The sequence below is a fragment of the Hirundo rustica genome, chromosome 3, assembly GCF_015227805.2.
Source record: "Hirundo rustica isolate bHirRus1 chromosome 3, bHirRus1.pri.v3, whole genome shotgun sequence".
In the NCBI taxonomy this organism is placed as follows: Eukaryota; Metazoa; Chordata; class Aves; order Passeriformes; family Hirundinidae; genus Hirundo; species Hirundo rustica.
This window is the reverse complement of record NC_053452.1, coordinates 41,936,158-41,956,791: the sequence shown is the minus strand read 5'-3', so window position 1 is coordinate 41,956,791 and position 20,634 is coordinate 41,936,158. Positions and strand designations below refer to the sequence as shown.

Below are 20,634 nucleotides of genomic sequence, written 5' to 3'. Positions count from 1 at the left end.
CTTCAGCATCATTTTGCTCAGCCAGCAAAGGCATTTGAAAGTGACAGCTCTTTTCACTGCACTAAGATTTTGAAAGCTGTTTAAAACCATCATATAATAATGAAGTGGGTTTTGTGAAATGTATAGATTTTCACAGGGCATGGGAAATGCATGGCTTCGTTCATTTCAAAAAATGTCAGTTTGTGTCTATACTGTGACACAAAGGAAAACCGACAGAATTCAGCTAAAGTAAAAGTTAAATGAAGATGAAGCAGTCCACATTTAAAAGTGTATGGGAATGCTGTCATTCAGGAATGCAGAAGACCCACGAGGGCTCAATTACACTAATCAAATTATCATCTATGTCCTATACGTCAACATACACTTTCCACATGCAAGCCTAATCCACTCTGCAAATTCTGCACATTTACTCTGCACCTGTAATTGACTGATTTAGCTTTCCATACATAAAATTTAAATCAAAATTTGTTAACTGGGACGTTGCTCTACATTTTTCTGGCAATGCTGCAGAATAGCAGATTAAAGCAGTTTGAATTTACAATGACGACTGCTAAAACCCCAAGAAATTCAGCCAGGAGAGGCAGAAATGGTGATCTTGCTCTCCTCAGTACTCACCTGCCTGCTGGATGAAGTGCTCTCAGTGTTGGTTCTAGGGACCGCTAAAGGAAGGGAAAGAAAACATTATAAATACGGTTTGCAAGTTATCCTCAAGAACCAAAGCCCTCACCCTGAAAAGAAATTTTTTAGAGCAGGGTAAGTGAACAGCTTTCAATAAATGAGATAAAGTATTTCAAATCTTTCTCTGACACATCTACTTCTTTCTTTCCTCAATACAGGTGTTGCGTATTTCAAGGAGTTATATGAAAGTTGAACAACACCTCTTGCCAGTTAACATGTCGAATTTGCTTATGAGATTGAATCTAGTCAAGGTTGAGCACTTCAAACTTACTAAATCTTTAGTAGTAAATACATTCTATTATCCCTGGCAGTAAAGAAGCAGGGACAAGCAGTCTGGAAAGCATTCACTGTGATTAAAGATATTGCACAGAAACAGTTCTACAAGCCAAAGACATTGTTCACATTTAATCTGTAAAATGACAAGATTATCACAGTTTTTTTAAATTTTCTTAGTCTCAAAGTCATACACAATGCTCAAAATAGGGGAAAATAAACCCCCCAAAAGCCAAATTTGCTAGCCCATTAATCTTCCCAAGCAAACTTGTGAGACTAGGGAGGAACTTGCTTTCCTGGTTTTCCATGTCAGTCTGTGGGTCAAACAAGCTGTACTGGAACTAAGGAAAACAAAACCGGACCTTGAACAATGCTACAGCAGCTAGTACTCCCTTCAGAAAACATGTTTTACAACTCTCTGGCTTTTATATTGCTTCAAATTATTCTCATAAAAGACACCTGGGACTCACACAAAATGATACAGAGCTACTTCCTTAGCTCAGCTCTCACACCTCAGGTGACAAGAGTCTCATATTTTCCTAGAAATGTAACTCTAACTGCAGAGAAAAGGTAATTTCTTTCATATGTGCAAGTGAAATGAGTATCAGGAAGAAAATTTTAATTATAAACTCAGAGAAACAAAATAGAATAATGGTATTCCAACAAAAGTAATTTTTTTATTGTCTTGTCCTTAAAACTATGTACTTCTAGTAAAGCAACCCGAAGATTTGGTTAAGAACATTTTTCCAGCTGGATACCGTTAGTTTTCCAATGCCAAACTTTCGAATTTTTTTTTTTTTTTTTTTTTTTCGAAGTTGAATGTTCTCATTATTGAATAGATTTTTTTGGAGAAGATATGTTACAAAACTTCAAGTTATGGTGGATGCAATTTTTACTGCAGCCAAATCTGTGTGTGATCTTCACAGAACTTCGTGCCTCTTAAAATTTTCATTTCCAAAACAAACAGTTTATCCTAATCTTTGGGGTTTTTTTCCACTGGACTATGAAGACAAAAAAACCTGGGGTTTGCTTTCAGTCTTGCTGTGGCTTTCCTCTACCTCCTGCACAGTGATTTTGGCCCCAAATTTTATCCACAGTAAGTCCTAAGAATGCCTGCTGCAGCAAGACAGAGGTGTTTCACTTTCCACATTCAGAGCATAAATATAACAGCAGTCATCCACCTTCATATACATTTTTTAACCTTCATCATCTAAGTGAAAATTGGAAGGTATCATTATGAGATCCACAAAAAAAATCCACAGGAAAAAAATTCTGGATCTGATCAATACTTGTTTTGTGAGATGCGTTAATGTGAGCCACAGACAACTGACTTCATTAGTAAAATGTAGACCTCTTCTGTCTTTCTGCAGCATTCCTTTTCTAGACTTGAATACAACCAATGAGACATTTGTTCCACTGTCCTCACTTCATTTTAAGGTACCAGAAAAAACAATTTACCTATATTCATTCTTTCACAATCTCTTGAAGTATGGGGATCTATTGCTGCTGTTTAGAACTATTTTTTTTTTAATTTTTCCCCCCCATTTTCAGGAAGTGAAACTGTGTGACTAAACTCTGCAGGGACTATTATACTCTGTAATTAGTTGTTCCCCTTCCTACCAGTTTGGCAGCAAGGTAAGGTGGCTGTACTAGCCATTATTCCACCTGTTTGGCAGATGACCAAATTCCTCTCTGCATCTCTAAACCATATAAGAGAAATGAGAATTCATTAGAAAGCTCAACCATGTGCTTTCCTCCCAGGAATCCAAAAAGCACAGGTGTAATACTTCCACTCACTAGGAACACAGTTCTATAATAACATTAAACTGTTTTTTGATGACTGTTATTATATCTTCTTAGGTTTCCTACCATAAAACATTTAAAGGTCAGAATCAACAGGAAGTTTTTGATTCTGTTGGAGCCAAGAGATCCAGAAGCAACTTTCTTGCCATCTGCCCTAAGCAATAGCTGCAGTAGCTGCAGACAGGTGTATTCTTTTATTTTGTGTAAGTCTGGCATACAGAAATATCAGACTTCGTAAGCTTTGAAGAATTTAGTGGAAAAGACAGAGAGAAAAGGTTCTTACTATGGCGTTTCTTTGTTTCTGCTTTACCTTCTTCTTTTGTTACTCCCAAGCAGCCCATTAATTCTTGAACTGACAAGGACTTATCGTTGTTCACATCACAGTATTCCACAAACTTCTTCACACATTTTTTGGGCTTCGATTTCTTTCTTAGGAATCGTTTAAATGGCTTGATTTCCTTCTTGCCAATATCACCACTGGAATTTTTATCTAGCTGCTTGAAATACCAATGGACGACTCTCTCTTCCAGAGTATGATTTGGATCAGGCTCAGAAACACTGGAACAAGAAAAAAGAGAATTTCGTTTTAATTCTGATATTTAATACCTTTATTTCAGAATAGTTACATCACCGTCAGATGACCATCACCACTGTTACGTAAATCTCCCTGCTTTTGGACACTAACTTCTTTGTAGTGAATCCCTCTTTCTTCACTCTGGCCAATTATATCCTAAATTTCACAGTAAGGGCTGGAATCTGCTTTTAGTGTACTCTCTGAAACCCTGTTGAGGTCAACATCATACTTGGTAAACAGCACTTTCCCCTTATATTTCCTCAAACAGAGAAAAAAGGAGAGAGAAATAAAAGAGAAAAAGACTGCTTCATAGTGAGCAGATGCATTTAAATGTGTAAAGCAGCCAACTGATGTTGATCAGCAGTCAGCATCGCCAAATACCGAGGCTCCAATTACAACCCACGATGGATTCTCTTAGAGCTACAACACCTAAATGGATTAAATTACAGGATAAGCTATAACAATAAATGCTATCTCCTCAGATAAGTACCTGACCTGCAGATGCCCTAAGTCTGACAGCACTTACACATTTTTAACACTACCTGTGACTGTTGATAGCATTGGCTTGTTTTGCAAGCAGCTAGGAAGAATATTAATATGTGCTAGGAAGGTAGCACACATCCAAGAATTAAAGCCTTGAGAGGAGAACAAAGACTGACACACAGTTGCACCAGCAGCTGCAGATAAACCCTGAGCTGTGCTGCTGAGAAATCATCTGTCAAGTTTATCTCTGTTCAGTGAATGTAGTCCACAGTGGTAACTTCGAAGAAAACTCTCCTAGGCAGGTTCTTGGAAATTCACCCTATATGAAGGCTCCTCGAAGCCCTCAACCCTCCATTTGCCACTGTTGGAATCCTTTTAAAGACACACAAAAAGGATCTGAAACCCACCGGCTGGAGGACAATGATGGATCAGAGACCGCGTGCACCATATCTGTGGACAATGCATCCAAAACACTCGTCAGGAACTCATTCTTCTTGGCCCCAGGACAACCTAGAAAATCAGATTTTTTTTTTCTTGTTACCTGTTTTTACAACATTTATATTCCAACAATAATTTAGACTTTGAAACAGATATTACTCCCTATACATAAATTTTGGTCATGTTCATGACATAATTCAAAGACAAGCATTTTAATTCAGGCACATATCTGTAACAGAGCAAGAATAAATGAACAACCCTTTGAACTGAAGCAAGTGTGAATTTCTTTTGCATATCCTGAGTTCCTTCATTTCATTTTTGGCCATTATTTTTCCCTTTTACAGATGTCTTTGACATGGGTGTCACATTTTGAAAATAACAACTTTGAAGCAATAAAAGTTTGTACATGACACAAGACAGAAACATAGACTAGAAGCCGACAACACTATACTTATTTCAGATTTCCACCTTTGCTCCTCTTATTTTCCATTGGCTTTCTCGACACACATGCTTTCAGAACATTGGTCTTCCTCTCTGTAAAATGGTATTCAACTCCTTGTGTCCTTCCCCTTCCTCTTGAACAGGGGCTAACTAGCACTACATGGCATCTAGCCCAATCAGCTGCTGTTAGTTGGCACTTTGGTTCATACTGTGAGATCCTATGTTGATGGTAGATCATCCTCATAATCACATTCCCTATGCTGAAAGAAACTGACAGCATGTTTCAGACACAGAATATGTCAGATAAATATGTACTGAAAGATCCCCTCTTCAAGCAGCACAGCTGGAGCAGATAAATTCCTCCGACAAGCACACGGATGTTGACACATGGAGGTTTGCTTATACAATACACCTGCTTCCTCTCCTCTTCCCTAGAGCCCTGAGCCAAACACCAGGTCTCCCTCCAACCCTCTAAACAGCTGAGTTGAAGTATAAGATGATCCATGATCAGTGACAGAGATTACAAGCTTGAAGCTTGAGCCCATGGCAGGACTTCCACAGACCAATTCCATGCTGGAAGCCACTTACTACAGTTCTGTTCTAAAGTGAAAAAGGGAAATACTTTGAAGTGTTGTGGAAAAGGAAGATTAGTCAGTCAGTAGGGATTTGGTATTTTATTACATTTCTCAGCAACCTCTGGAGCAGGCAGTAGGACTACATGAGTCTGAAAAGCTTCATTTTGCCCAGCGAATTATTTTTTAATACATCCCATGTTGATCCAAGGAAATAAACCTGTGTCACATTAGCCCTTAGTTGTGTTGCAGTAAGAATAGCTCAGCTATTATGTACAGCAGGAGTACCCACTAGATATTATTGTCTAACACATTCATGTAGTTATGAGTTCCTTGCCTTTGGCACCAGGGATATTTTATTCCAGTAACTGTAAAAGGTATATAAAAGGAATTCACTGAGGCAAGTTTCACTGCACTAAAAGCACACATATGAAAGTAGTTGTTACTCTGATAGATATGTCCCTTTCTCCTTAGTTTTTAATCAGTTGCGGGTTTTTTTCCCGTCACAACTGGAAAAAAGAGAAAAAATAAATGAAACAAACAAACAAAAAACAACAAACCAACCAACCAAAGAAAAAACGCACAAACAATCCAGCAGCTATAACTAAGTGTGAGTTCAGTGAGGCAAGCACTTCAATTTTCCCTGTAAGAAACAAAAGTTAGAAGGGTGGCAAGATAAGGGAAGGACAGAAAACTGTACCAACAGGTTCCATTCAGTGCATACTCTCTAGTGCGAAGAGTTTGCTGTCAAATTAGGTTCAGGCATTCCAGCCATGAAAGTAAATCGTGCATTGTGATTTAAATGAGGTCACATTACTCTGCAAGCCACAGAAGCACATTTGTCCAGAGAGGAGCAGGCAGAGGCCAGGCAGTTCCCATGCAGCAGGCACACCCAGCAGTCTCAGCATGCCAACATGTATGAATCATGCAACTAAGTCCCTGAGCAGCCTACTGAGCTCAGAGCTACCTCTTCCTAGCAAGGACAGCACTGTGGGTCACAGCTGGTTCCCTTCAAAGGACAGGTGAAAAGTCTGTGTCTGAGGCTCTCCATCTAGGCTTATCTTCAATGTTATGAGCTTTTTTCATTTCGTGTTGTAATCAGCCACAAGCCTAAATTCTGCTCCAAACAAAAGTTATGAATTGATGCAGGACTTGTGGAAAATGCAGAAAGTAAGACCTCAGCATGTAACAATACAGTACAACATGGAGCAAAGGCAATTTGACTTTTTTCTTTCTCTGTCCTTTTTTGGGGTAGTTAATAATTTGAATATCCAATTTGATTTAGGGTCTCCACCTGAATTTTTCATATTATTTATGAGTGTATTTCTGAAACATTTGGAAGAAACAAAAATCTACTTTAGGTGGTTCTCACTGCTGTCCAGGGAGCTGCTGAGTGTACATATGCTACAGATATGGAGATCAAAATCCTCCCTTAGCTTGCCATTTATGAGATACGGGTAAGCAGGGGAAAGTATCAACTTCTAAATTCATAAGAAATCACAGGAAGAAAATTCCACAGTTTAAAGCCTGTCTCTGACAATTTTCCCTAAGAATAAAAAAGGTTTTTAAATGTTATTTCATAAAGTTGCAATAGCAGCTGACAGCAATAGAAATCTCATAGAAAAGAAAAACTGCTGTTAAAACAAACACAATCGGTTGCTGTGAAACATTCTAAATTATAACTCTACTACTTAATGTAAAATGACACCCCACAAAATCCTCATCAGTTAAACAGAGAGAAAATATTCAAGTTCTCTCAATTATAAGTTTTGCTGACATGTGGGCAATCACACAGAAATTTACCCCACAGTGAAATCTCTGTTCTTTGCAGGTGTTACCAACTCAGAATAATTCTCTGGAGGCTTCACGCTGAGCTTTAATTTTCAACAAATTTGTGGATAAACTAGCAAGACTGGAGTAGCTTTAGCTTGATTGTAATGAATAATTCACTCTTATTGGGCTGAATACAGAAAGGGAAAGACTAGTCTCTTATGGTAGTCTTACACTTCTTGCTATGGTTTACAGGCTTCAGTTTCTTCTCCTGCAGCTGCCTGTCCTGTGTGGATTTGACAGCTTAGAAAATAGTAATTTGTTGTTGAAGGGTGGAAGCTGAAACCACATGGAGTTAACATACAGGTTCAGAATGCAGACTGAACTATTTGCTTTAAGGATAGTATTACCCGGAGTAAACCAACAAATATATACAACAAATGACAGGAATACACAAACATCTCATTTCAGCTATAATATAAAGGAAATCAGAGAATCATCACTATGCATTATATCTCTCATATATATACATATCTCTCTATACATATAACTACTTTTTGCACTGAGAATGGATTTTTTAAGTTAAATCAGTGGGGAGGTTTTCCATAAACATTCTAAAATATGCACCCTAGTGTCTTGGCTTAGTTGATAATAATCAACTGCTGTCAGTCTTGGAAGATTATCTTTCACAACATATCTAAAGGCATGGCTAGAACAGCATTTTGTTAATTTCTGTAAAAAATGGGAATCCAATAGATAAGATTAACCACCAGGAAAAGGGATTTTAGATTAGTCTTCCTGCAAGATAGAAAACTGTCTTGAGTTTAAGTCAGTCACTCAAGTTACTCATGATAACTTCCATTTAGCAAATCCAAAGTTTCTTTTTCATTCCCTGTTTGCTAATATGAACATAAAGCTTAGCAATGCACTTAAATAACAATGACCAGTGAAATACATCTAAAGATTGCAAGTAAGGTTTTGATCTGTCCAAAAGCAGAATGATCAGAACTATTCATGCTTCATTTGTACCTTTGATTTCACTGAAAAGCTGTTCTACAGAAGAAATGAATTTAACAAAATTTTTCAGTACTACTGGTTATCCTGGGAGAACAGACAATACAACAATTTTTATTTTTTTCTTGGACATTTATTATATATACACATATACGTACAGTCATGAGTTTATTTCTGTTAATCCATGTGAACCACAGGTTTGTATTTGTTTAGACATGCTGAGGGGCCTCCTTGTTTTTTTGAGGACTTCCTGAGCTTTTCCTGACTACTTTAAAAAAAAAATCCTTCAAAATTTGAGCCTGGGAAGTGAAATTTGTTACTCTGCTGATTACTAAAAATCATGGTCTCAAATCATGTCCCACTGACAGAGTCAGTGCCTTTATAGTTTCATTTAACAGATGGACTTGATGACCTTAGAGGTCTTTTCCAGTCTTAAGAATTCTATGATTCCATGACACTATGCCTCATTTCAGTTTTTCCCTCACTACAGCTTCTGGTAACTTCTCACAGACAAAAACTATCTTCTTATTTTGTATCCTAGGAGGCTTGAGAACATTATTACCTCTCCTTGTTAACATCTCTCAGGCATTACACTTTTTAAAAATATTTTTTTTTCTCTTAAATATTCATACAATTAAAAAAAATTAAGTTAAGCTCAGAGACAAACTCTCTTTCATATGTCCTTACCCAGATTTCAAAAGTAAGTGAATAGAATACAATGGATATTAGCTCTAGGTGGGGTACTGATCCATTGTTTTGCAGCCCCAGACCTCCATGTCTCACAGGAAATAAGTATTTTTTCCTTGGCAACTGCAGGAAGCAGATTTCAGTTCTTAACATGTATTGAATTTTATTTGTTACTATTTTAAAATTATCTTTCTGTTCTAATTTCCATGGATACATACACACACCAAAGAGTTAACAAAGGATACCTTCCCAAGGCCCTACCCTTCAACCCTAGGCATTCATATCATATCAAAGTGCATTGAGGGGGATTTGTTGAACTAGAGCCTGCTGAAATGAGGTGTCTCACCCATATCAGTTATTTAAGCTCAGCATAAAGGAACCCATTCAGAAGGGTCCCAACTACCTGAGGGTTTTTTTCGCTTAGAATAACGGAGGATCTCCCTTAAAATGTTTCACTTCTTTCCTATTAACTGAGGAAACCCAGACAGATAACTTATACTCCCAGGTGGTGTTAAACAGCTTGTGATTAATTCTATATGTATCTGTTTTACAAAAAGATTTAGGCTCCAACTACTCTCCTATTCTTTGAGTAAATGTGGAAGAAAGAAGGAATAATAATCATAGCAGAAACACAAGATCCTATAAGCAGCTTCAGCAGGCAACTGATTGACAAAGACTAGGGCAACTGTTGATAGGAAAAAGAGTCCATTACATTTATTTCAGTTCCTGTACTATTAATACTAAACAAGAAAATCATATCAGAACATCAAAGCATAATAAGACAGGCCATGTGAAATGGCTAACTTCTTCCAATTACCAATTTTTAGTTTGGTTTTCCCTCCGTTAAAGTTTGAAAGTCTTTGAGAAGGGAATTTCTTGCTGCTAACAGCTCTGAGATGTCACTGTGACAACAGGGAGTGATGAACCAGTTGAAACACTGTAATCCTTTCAGAGGCCGTCCAGCCAAAAATCAATGCTGAACTCAAGAAAGTCTTTGGATCTTATTTGCCATTCTTAAACATTCTCTTGCAGACCTTTACCTTTCTATTTTTCACTGCGAATAGGAAGAAGGTCTAAAAATTCAGATAGTAAGGAGTCGTGCCTCTGCGGCTTGACTGGATACAAGAAAACTGATGTTTCTACTTGGCAGTCAAAGCCTACAGAATATCTACTTCACCTTTGGAGGCCAAAGACATCTCTGTATGTTGAGAAGGATCTGACATTCTGAGCATTTAGGTTCGCAGTCTGCCTGTGCAAACTTGTAGCCACTAGAGGCTCGTCACCTCGGGCTGAGCACGACCGGCAATGCAGCCATGTGGGTCCAGCTCCAGCGCAAGAAACACAATGCCTTTCACTAAAGTGTTGGCACAGCGACACAAGTCAAACATCCCAGTGATTAGGACACAGAGAGAAGAATCTAAAAATGAGAAGGGGGCCCAAAAATGTGTAAAAGAGAAAAGCAACTATATCTGATTTTCAAGACGTTATACTTCTACTTTATATACCATATTTCATAACTGCCTGGACCTGAGATAAACAGCCGGTACCTCTGACTGCAATAACACTTCTAAAAATAGCTTATTAAACAGAAATATTTTGGAATCTAGTTTTATATAGTATGACAGTCATCTGAATCTCCCCATTACCACTCTGAGAGTCTTAGCAATTAGCAACCAACACTGGTTAGAGAGTAAAAATGCAGTTATTTTTAGTAGACATTTATGACTTCCCATACATTTGTATTTTCATCATGTTGTTATGTTTCCTCTCAGGAGAAGGGTATGAAAGAAAGCATATTTAATTACCTCCATTTAAATATCCATTAAAAAGGAAAAGCTATTACAAAGAATGTATGTTGTTGTAATTATGGAAGTGACCTCAGAAATAAGGTGCATAATTCTGGTCTCTTGATGGAAAAATTGAACTATGGGGACTTGAAAAATTGAACTTAGTGGGGATGTTTTTTACATTACTTAATTAATCTAAGCAGCTTGCTCCTTGGAAACCTTCGTGGAAAACAGCCTTTTCTACAAACTGATGTTGATTTTAACTTTTCTGGCTATCTCTGACTGAGACGTTTACCACTGGAAGCATAAGCTGAAAATCCTCAAAGCATCCACTGTCATCTAAAACCACAAAAAAGGTCTTTATTCAGACTCTGGGAACCAATGGTCATTACACCAGAAGAAGGCAATTCAGAGCTGTTGGGCCAGCAGCACACATTCCTATCAGAGCAATTTTCTAAGAGTCCCCATGCACAGAGTGGCAACATCATGTCCATGTGTGATTCTTTATGCGATCATAACACAGGATGGATGGAGATGGAAGGCTAGCACTCCATAAAGATACCTTTCTGTATATGATGGATCTTTTGAAATACACCTTTGAAACACTGTACATTCATTGTTTTGGGGGTTTTAGTTTTTGTTTTGTTTCAAAAAAAGAACAAATATAGATGGTACAGAGCAACCCCAACCTGTGGCACATAAACGGAGCTTTTCACAGATGCAGTGACTTGGTGTCTCTTGAATCTGGAAATAAAAGCAATGGCAGAACCACCAAACACAAAACTAAGTCAGTGCTACCAGGGCTAATATCAGTCTTTACCCTTGCCTTATTTTGCTCATACCTATGAGTATGAGCATTGAACTTGCATTAAGAGACAAATTTCCACCAGTTTTATCTGATTGCTTTTCTCTCCCTCCCTTCCATAACTGGCAAGTGACAGATTTAGAAACTGGATATCCAGTACAGTGCGAGGCTAGAATTAATGGCAGGCAGGCATGGCTATTTCTTGGAACATTAACTATATACTGAATTGTAACTCAGAATGGATTTTTATAGCAGTTATTAAAAGAGGTTTATAAAATGGGAAATCCTGGAAGTAACTGAAGTGAAACAAGAGTCAGCAAGTACCACTAAAGCATTACTTGAACACTATGGAATGAAACAGTCCTTGGAAACCTGGCATCACAAAAATCTCCCTTTTTCTTTATGCAGTTCTTAATTTGGGATCTGCAGTCATGTTACCTTTCTGGACACTTCCATTAAACATGATAGATTTCCTCTGCAAATATAATTTCAAATCTCACTGGCTCATCCTTTTCTAGATAAAAAGCTGTAATGTGACTACTACAAAAAACATAAATACAACTTAGAATTCCTCAGTATGAAACTCTTTCAAGTTACACAAGGATGAAATGCCCCTAGTTCCTGCTGAAGGAGGTGGGCATACTATGACAGACTAAATAGGCCCAGGATTTAATAATTAGATGCTATTTATTTAAATTCAAGATGATGATCCACTCCTAATTCAACATTATCCAGTTCATTTCTCCAGCGTTGGCAGAGGTCTCTGTAACTGCACCAGGTTCTCAAACCAACTTCCTTTGCAAGTAGACCTCTATTTGGAACAGGTCCTCTGAGTCAGATATAGTCCTGCGTGCCTCATTAAACAATAATAAACTAAATGCTCAAGTAATGATGAACTGGATTTAATCCCACAAAAAGCAGACAATTGAGAGTTAACCATGCCACCCTTAATTTGCAATTTACAGTAAGCACTGAGGAAATGAACACATCCCACTTGGTAGCAGAGATCCTGCAATGACAGAAGCACAATGGAGCAAATTAAGGATGGAGATTAATGTAATTATGGTTCTAAAGTGTCTGCCAGGAAGGATGCAATGCAGCTGACTTCATGTAAAACAGTTTACAGTGTGCGGTTTGATTACAAAGTGCTTTACAGCAGGAAAATCCAATTCCACGCTAACACTCCATTAAGGATTATGAGGACACTTTCCTCACTTTCCTCCACTGTCAGTGAGTTTCATTGTGTACAGTGTGGTCTGTTTCCCCTGTGCATGTCCAGCATTCAGTCAGGTACCCAACTAAGGATATCCTGCAGCCATGCTAAAGCCTGGATTTCCTTGTGCTTGTGCAGAAGCCCACCCTGTCAAGTTCAGCAGATGTCATGATGTGTAAGGCTAAGCAGGTTTCCACAGAGTCAACTGACTCATGATATTAACAGCTATCTTCAAAAGGGCCAAGGAAAGAGGTCATTGAAGACAGTTAGGGCAGTGTGAGTGTACAATTTCTGGAGCAGGCCATGGAATCTAATTTGTCAGTAACAGAGCAATAGAAACACATGGGCGAGGTTCTCAGGTGTCTTAGTATGTGTTGCTGAGTGAATGGAGGGAGATGGAAACAAGACATCACGTTGTAACTTTGTGCCCTGGGTATTGCAGGGGATAGGGGAAAACATAATCTGAGTGTACAACAGCAGCATCCCAAATGCTCAGACCAAGCAAAACTGAGTCCTTCTTGGGCATGTATACTAACCTGACTTTCAGCCATGCATTTTGCAACAGTCCTTTGCCTGTTAGTGAAAGAAACTGAAATAATGGCTCCATAATTCATACACTCCACATTTCCACTCTAACTCTACTGGGAATAATTCTTTGGTATAAATAGGCATACTAAACACTGATTTAGTTTACAGTGGTCATTTTCCATTACAAGTGAATGAATGTAAGAAACTCTCATTCAAAACTGTAAGTCCATATCCATACCTGGAGATACATAATACTGAGAATTCCAACACATACAGACTTTCAGCCTATGAACTTCCTATGACTAAACAAGCCTTATGCGGACTGGCATAAAAGGGTTCACATATTAGATTGTCAAAAAATCAAGGTGTTCTACCTCAAAAAATAGGTGTTCTACTGCTGGTTAAAATCAGGTGGCAAAAGAGAACGTAATGTGCAGAAAAAAACCCCAAACACGTAAACCTTTAAAAATGCCTAGGATTAGATCAAGAAATTCAACATGCATGTGTGGATTTCAAGGAAAAGGCAGTTACAACCCTTTCTATCACGTGATGTAAGCACATCCACAGAGGATTTTACAAGTTTCAATTACGTGTGCCACTGCAAAGCCTAGAGCTTAAGCCAGAACAAATTCTGTGGAAAGAACATGAATATATGGTAAAGGCAGTGAAAGGAGGAGAAAAGCATGGAAATTGGAGAGAACCGGGTAGAAATTCAAGGGAGAGAAGAGAGACACGGAAACCAGTGGAGAAAAAAGCTGTCTGAAGTTCTAAGCAAACTCACAGCCTGTACTCTGACTCAGACACCTCCAACAGCACTGACAGAACATTAATCTTCCTCCCCTATTCTCCTCCAAACAAAACTGTGGTTCACTGAGATAGCTCTGACATTCACATGAACTGGCTTCTGGTGGTTTTGTTTTCTCTGTTTCTGCCAAAGCCATGTGGATAACATGGCAGAATCTCTGCATCTTTAGCTGCATTTGCAGGGACAGAAGGGTTTTATATCTTCTATTGCTTCTGGCTCTCTCAGTCTGTGACCACGAAGTAGCTCCCTCTTGGCCTGGCCAGAAAACAATTCCATCATGTGGAAATAGTCAGGAGTGGGTAGTTTATATTTTACTCTGGTGCAAAATGAGCTTTTTAATGCCTTTTTTTTTTTTTTTTTTTTTTTAATAGCAAAACACTCTATCCCATCTTGGCCAAATAGCTTGGTGATGAGGGCACGCAGCTGAGATGGAGGAGACTGAAGTTCAACTCCTTGATCCAAACCAGACAGAGCAGGGAGTTGAAACCTGGCTTGCTGTTATCCCAGTGGAATACCCTAATCTCTGACACTAGAGAGTTAGGTTCAATTCCCTGCTCTGTCTGGTTTGGATCAAGGATTTGAACCTATGTTCTTTCTTCTTCAGCTGAGTACTCTAATCATCAAGCTATTGTGTGACCACAGAAGGGTTCCTTTTGCTGTGAGCAAACCCTCAGAACAAAGAGAATGTCAGAAACCATTCCTCTTGCTACATTAAAACATTTTCTTCAGGAGAATAACAGCATCAGAACTAGACAGTATGTTCTTTAAGTCATGGCTTCATCCTGCATGGCATAAAGAAATGCAACCAGCATCTTCCAAAAAGCCTGGCAAGTGTGTCAACAGAGTCGTCTCACTAGATCAAATGAATTCATGAGCTTAAAGAAAAGCATAGACTTCAGTGCTTTGCCGGATAAAGGCACTGCACTTCACAGTCCGAAGAGTCAAATTCTCATTAAAATGTTTTTTTGCCTTGCATGTTTTGGTCTTGAGGCTTTTTGCCTCGCCAAACAACAGAGTTGTGTGAATGGATGCTTGAGCAGCACTTTATCATTCCTCTGTACTGTAAGCCACTGCTTAAAACTGTTCTTCAGCAAATACAAAAGCGAAGACTGTTGTATAGAAACATATTAATTCTGTTGCATTTTATTTTCTATCTTTAAATACATTCAATTTAACACTGAGCATTTAAGCTTCTCTATTATTCAATGTAATTATTTCACTTTCATTAAAAGAATAAACAACACAACATCCAGTGGTATAAAGTTGAATTCAGATCACACTGGAAAAAATAGGGCAGCTGTAGGGAATCAGACACACAGATGTCACGGAAAAGAGTGAAAAAACCCCCAAACATTATTTACAGGGGCAAAAAAAAGCATAGAGTACTTCAGTGGTTCTATCTCAACCTGACAATTTCCATTCACAACACAATTTCTGTCACTTTTTTTTTCATTTTCATGAGAAAGGTTTCATTCAATTGTCTAAATTGTTAATAGAAAGGGAAGTCAGGTTCTCACACAGTACCTTCAAAAACATCAACAAACTTTATGACTTGACTTCGTAAAATACCTAGGTTTGTCCATAATATCAAGTATATCTTGGGTTGTTCAGATGGAGCAGAATTGGTTTGATCTATGAATTTCATGAATGTTTGAAGATAAAAACATCTATCAAGACAAGGGGAAAGGATAGGAGTTCCAAATTCAAATTGTATAATCACTTTTTAGTGAACTTTATCTATTTTTGGTTTTTTCTGCATGAAAAGAATCACTTTTCATTTCTCAAGTATTTGAGAGATTCCATTAATTATGCTGATATGTTTAGAAATGGTTACCAGGAAACAATGAAAAAGAATATAAATGCCTAGCTATCAAAGCACATTTTAAGAATAAATTGCTCTTCTTTTATGACAGGCATTTATTCATTGACTCTACTGAAAATATAATGAGTATAGAATGTCCTCACTTTATCTGTCCTGAATTACAGTGTTCTGCTTTATCTGTAAACAGAGATAAATCACTAAGAAGAAAACTTGGGCTTGGGGAAATAGTCTTTTGCAGTTGAAGTAAAAATTTTAGGCTGGTTACAAGAAAATTAATAACCCAATTAATTCCTATCTGTCTCCAAATTACAAATGTTACTGAGGAAAAGTTCTGAAACTAAACATCTGAGAGAGATGACTTGAGCCTGTGCACATGGTATGAATCCTTACTTTAATATATAATTATAAAATTAATTTGTAAAGAACTACTTTAAAAAATATTCCTTTCTTAATGTTAGGACTGAAAACAGTCAGTCCGGTTATATGTCTATAAGGAATAGAAGGTAACCTTCTCCTTCCGCCTTCTGAAATTCATTGTAGAAAAAGGAAAAATCGAAGCACCAAGAAATTCACCGTACCTCACAATGAGCTCACCTTTTGTATATCATCTATATAATTACAATTAGATCCAGTCTGTCTAATCGGTTTGGTTTTTTTTTTTCTTCACTCCCCCTTGATTTCAAATGATTAATAGATTCATTCAGGTTACAGTTTTATGATAAGAAATGCATGCCTCTCTTTTCATATTAAACCAGAGTTTTCTGACCTGCTTCCCAGGGCAGCTTTCTTGGGTGGATTGTAAAGAATCAGAGCAGTTTATATCTGTTCGCATTCCTCCTGCCCTCGCTGCCTTCCACACAAAGCGACTATCAGGTGAAGCCTGTCTGCAAGATGCCCCACAGCCAGATAGGAAGGAGAGCTCGCAACAACAAAGCATTCACCCCAACGCTTAGCTAGGCCTCCAAGCTTAAATCTCAAGCAGCTAAGGAAATCCACAAAACAAGGTTTCACTGTAGAATAAACCATACAGTTTCCACTCTCCCAGAAGAATCCTACTTTCCCAAATAACCCTAGTTTAACCAAGCCACCTGCCCGTGTCAGGGAAATTAATGAACTTCAAAAGCAAAAACAACACATGATGGAGAGTAAGCCCTGTTTTTCCAAACATCAGAAATGCCAGCACCACAGCAGTGTGCCTTCTTTTTACCAAGCCATACAGGGAATTCTGAATTAAAGCCTGATTCCTGGACCTTACATGTCCAGCCACTACATTGCACATTAATCTCTTTCCTCAATTTAGTTGCCAAGTTTGCAGTAACACTGTGTGATGCATGCCTGGAACCATGAGCTTGGCTTCAAGAGAGCTGTGTACCCTGTTAATACAGGGATCAAAATACCTGTTTAAAGAAATCAAATTTTTATAGGAAGTTCAAGTAAGTTTGAGGGGGTTTTGTTTGTTGTTTTCTTTTGTTTGTTTGTGGTGGGTTTTTTTGTGGGGGTTTTTTTTTGGGTGTGTGTTTTGGGTTTTGGTTTTTTTTGTTTGTTTGTTTGTTTGTTTTGTTTTGGGGTTTTTTTGTGGGTTTTTTTTTTTTTTGGTTTTTTTTTTTTTTTTTATTCCCAATTGGATTAAACTTTTCCTATTGACAATCACACCTAGTGGACAAAATGCTACACATAAATCCTGGACAGCTCATAGACCTAATGAAATGGACTTGTAAACACATGAGACACAGATGTTGTGGCTCTGCTTGCATTCATTTTTTTTTAATCAAGAAGGAGGAACAAGGGAAAAAGAAACACAACAGACAAAGGATGAAAACAGTATTGTGTCCACACAAGTGGACAGCTGAAATAGAACACATGATTTCAAACAGCTCATAACAGATTGGCATTTCAGTGTTTGCAAAAAAAAAAATTTAATTCAGCCCAGTTTGCAACAGGAAAGTTTCATGGAAAAATTAGTAAAACTTAAGGAATTCAGAGGACAAAGTATTTTTATATAAAAGAGACTAGCTTCCTTTGATTCAGCAGGAACCAGACTAAGTTTAGTCAGAGGACAATAATTCCTTTCAAAATTTGACATTTGGATTGTATATCTAATATTAATTATTTTTATCCATTACTTTGGTTCAAATTGATACGGTAAAGTCAGTGACACCTAGAGCATGAACTCCCTGTAGGTGCTGTTTACGAAGTTTAGATGACCCCAACCTCTACAGTCCAGCTGGTGTCCCAATTATGCTGAACTACGCTTTGCACAAAGCCGACAGGAAAACTTGGATCGAGCTGAACTACTAAGGAGGAAGTGAGATATTTACCAAGAGCTCCTAATTAACTGTCCTGGCTTGCCAGCTGTAAAAAATCTTGTATAAAGAAAGCAGTCCTTTGATATATATACAGCATATGATGCATCAATCACATTTTTTCAGGAGCAATCTCCCTGCTTTTCTAAGACAAGAGATGCTGGGACACAGTTTTAAGGGCTGTAAAATAAAATTTTCTCCCATGCTTAAGTACGCTCCAAATTTTTAATAGTTCTGCCTGAGAAATCTGAAAGATAAGTGTGAAAAGTGCTGAAAAATGTGGCCATTTCTAGTGCTGTACATGGTAACGTACCACTCAACAGCTTTAAGACACATAGAAATCGTTGATAAGTGGAGAGTGTGGATATGCTCAAGGAGTCACATCGCACAGGCAGTGAACCCAACACCGCCTGAGGCCGCTGAGCTCACTGATACAGCATAGAGTAACACTTCTCCCTCTGAGGAGTGTGTCACAGAATCAGCGCTAGGCAAAAAAATATAGACACATACATGTGCCTACAGGAAAAGTGGGCTGGTCAGAGCAGTTCATCCCACTTCTGGTAGGGGATAATTCAAAACCCCTGCTAAGTCTCACTGACAGGAAAATATAAAAAGAGCTCATTCATCACATCTCAGTCCCATGACTGTGCAAGCTGACCTCTGCCATGTGTCCAAGGAGCTGGGAATCTCAACTCATCTCGGCACAGTGGTGCACGCAGATGGTGTCAGCCCAGCCTCATGTCCTGCAGCCCCACTGGAGTCTGGAGTTTGAGCTGTCTTGCTCCAGAGTAGGAGAGCTGTGGCAGAAGAATGAATCTCCACTCAAACATTTGGAGAGAAAAGGATGTGACATCTTCCCTCCGGGTCCCAGCATCCCTCCCCAGGATGTCAGTATCCATGAGAGATACTCAAATTGAAATATTGACACTCCTTGAAACCTTCTAATGACACTTGCTACTGAATCTCATTTGTTCCTTCCTTCTGTGAAACAAAAAGCAAGAAAAACACTAATATCAGAGCTCTCTTTAGTGAGCTCTCTTTGTAGGTATCCTGTCCTAGTTATTGGTTTCCTTTGCACCATTTTACACCCTAACAGAACTCATTATAGTGAAACTATTTTCAATCCAAAGCAATGAATTAGAAGCAGAATCTTCAACAGTTTCAGAGATTAAATAAAATTATTCTTTAGAGCAAGTAACTGCCAAGCATACAATAACAAACCTACTTTCAAGAAGTTATCTATATAATCATCTGGATGATATCAACTGTTGAAAATATTGGCAAAATATGTATCTTTTTTATTCTTAATAAAATGACAAAAATGATTTTTAAATTTCTCATAGCAAAATCACTGTTCTTATATTTGCATGGTACACTCAACTTGAGTGAGGCTAAGTAAAACTGTGATTTCCTTCTCTAAGGTGCATCACAACAATTCACTACAAGCAGCAGAGATAGGATACAGCTCATAGAATGACTTTGGTTCATTTCAAAACTGTTTCATGAGAAAACTGTTGAGAATATATATGGAATACATTTGTAAGTAGAACCTGTTTATGATCCTTTCCTAAGAGTATGAGTTGAGAAGCATGAGAATCTCTGTCTGAAAAGGTGAATTTTAGTATAAATACAGATTTAAATTTAAGGCTATGTTAGCTATCATATAAAAATTTTTAATCTACAAATCAGAAACACATTATTCCTGTGTGATGAAATAACTAGCACACATAACCCCAAAAGCACTGATAGAAATTACTTCACTCCAATGCACCTTCCTAAACCCTGTACAAGCACATGTTATTTTGGAAGAAAGTTCAAAACTCTCTTGTATAAATATTCCAGAGTTTAAGAGCACTTTATTAGGAATATTTTTGTATCCTTCCAACTCTTCCTTTAATAGTGTGAATTCAGCTACACAGATCTCAAGCGAGATCTCTACATATATAAATCTAACTAATAAAATCCTTCTCTAAATAACTCCAAATTAACTTTCTGTATTCAAAGTCTAAAGGACAAACACCAAATAAAATAAGAAATTTCAAAGGGTAGAAATATGTACTAAATATCCTAATGAAAAAAAACAGCAATCTTTTCTTTCAGTGGTTCAGAGATATTGTTTTGTTACCATTTGAATATTACTTCCCTGAACTGAAATAATGGTATGGCTATTTCCAGCATACATGAAAGACTAACTGTTTAGTCACTGATGATTATATTTAGATGCACACATAGGTGCACAACTAATAGAGTCCTTTACGACGCCTTCATGCTTGTTGAAAATGAGAGAGACACAGCAATAATAGCAAGTGAGATTGTAGAGCCAAATGCCAAATGCAATTTGTGAGTTAAAACCCTATTCATACATAGGTGTCTATTCTTTTCACCACCAGATGTATAGCAGACAAAATACTATAGCTAACTACCACTATTACCACTAGCTAACTATGTAGCTAAATGTGCTTGTCAACAACAATTCTTCTTTTCTCTTCAGTGAGCCAGGTGAATTTTTCAAACTCTGAGTTTATTTCCTGTGAACAAATCTGCTGCTCTGCTCTAGTAGACATTTCCCTTATAACTGTGTCTGGCTATAAAGCCTAGGAATTCACTTATCAGTACTTCTCCCCATTCCCCAAAGTTC

At 37.8% G+C, this 20,634-nt stretch overlaps 1 protein-coding gene across 8 annotated transcripts in view; it reads right to left on the bottom strand.

The window, feature by feature from the left end:
• SMOC2 (SPARC related modular calcium binding 2) overlaps positions 1 to 20,634 on the bottom strand; it is a 195,054-nt gene that overhangs the window by 57,409 nt on the left and 117,011 nt on the right. For 5 of the 8 annotated variants that reach the window (XM_040058729.2, XM_040058730.2, XM_040058732.2 and 2 more), the window contains 3 exons: positions 4,219 to 4,321; positions 3,038 to 3,312; positions 616 to 659 (listed from right to left, as the gene is read on the bottom strand). In XM_040058729.2, the coding sequence (XP_039914663.1) occupies positions 616 to 659; positions 3,038 to 3,312; positions 4,219 to 4,321 (422 nt within the window). The remainder of the gene's footprint in view (positions 1 to 615; positions 660 to 3,037; positions 3,313 to 4,218; positions 4,322 to 20,634) is intronic. The other 3 variants (XM_040058731.2, XM_040058733.2, XM_040058735.2) reach the window with 1 other exon arrangement.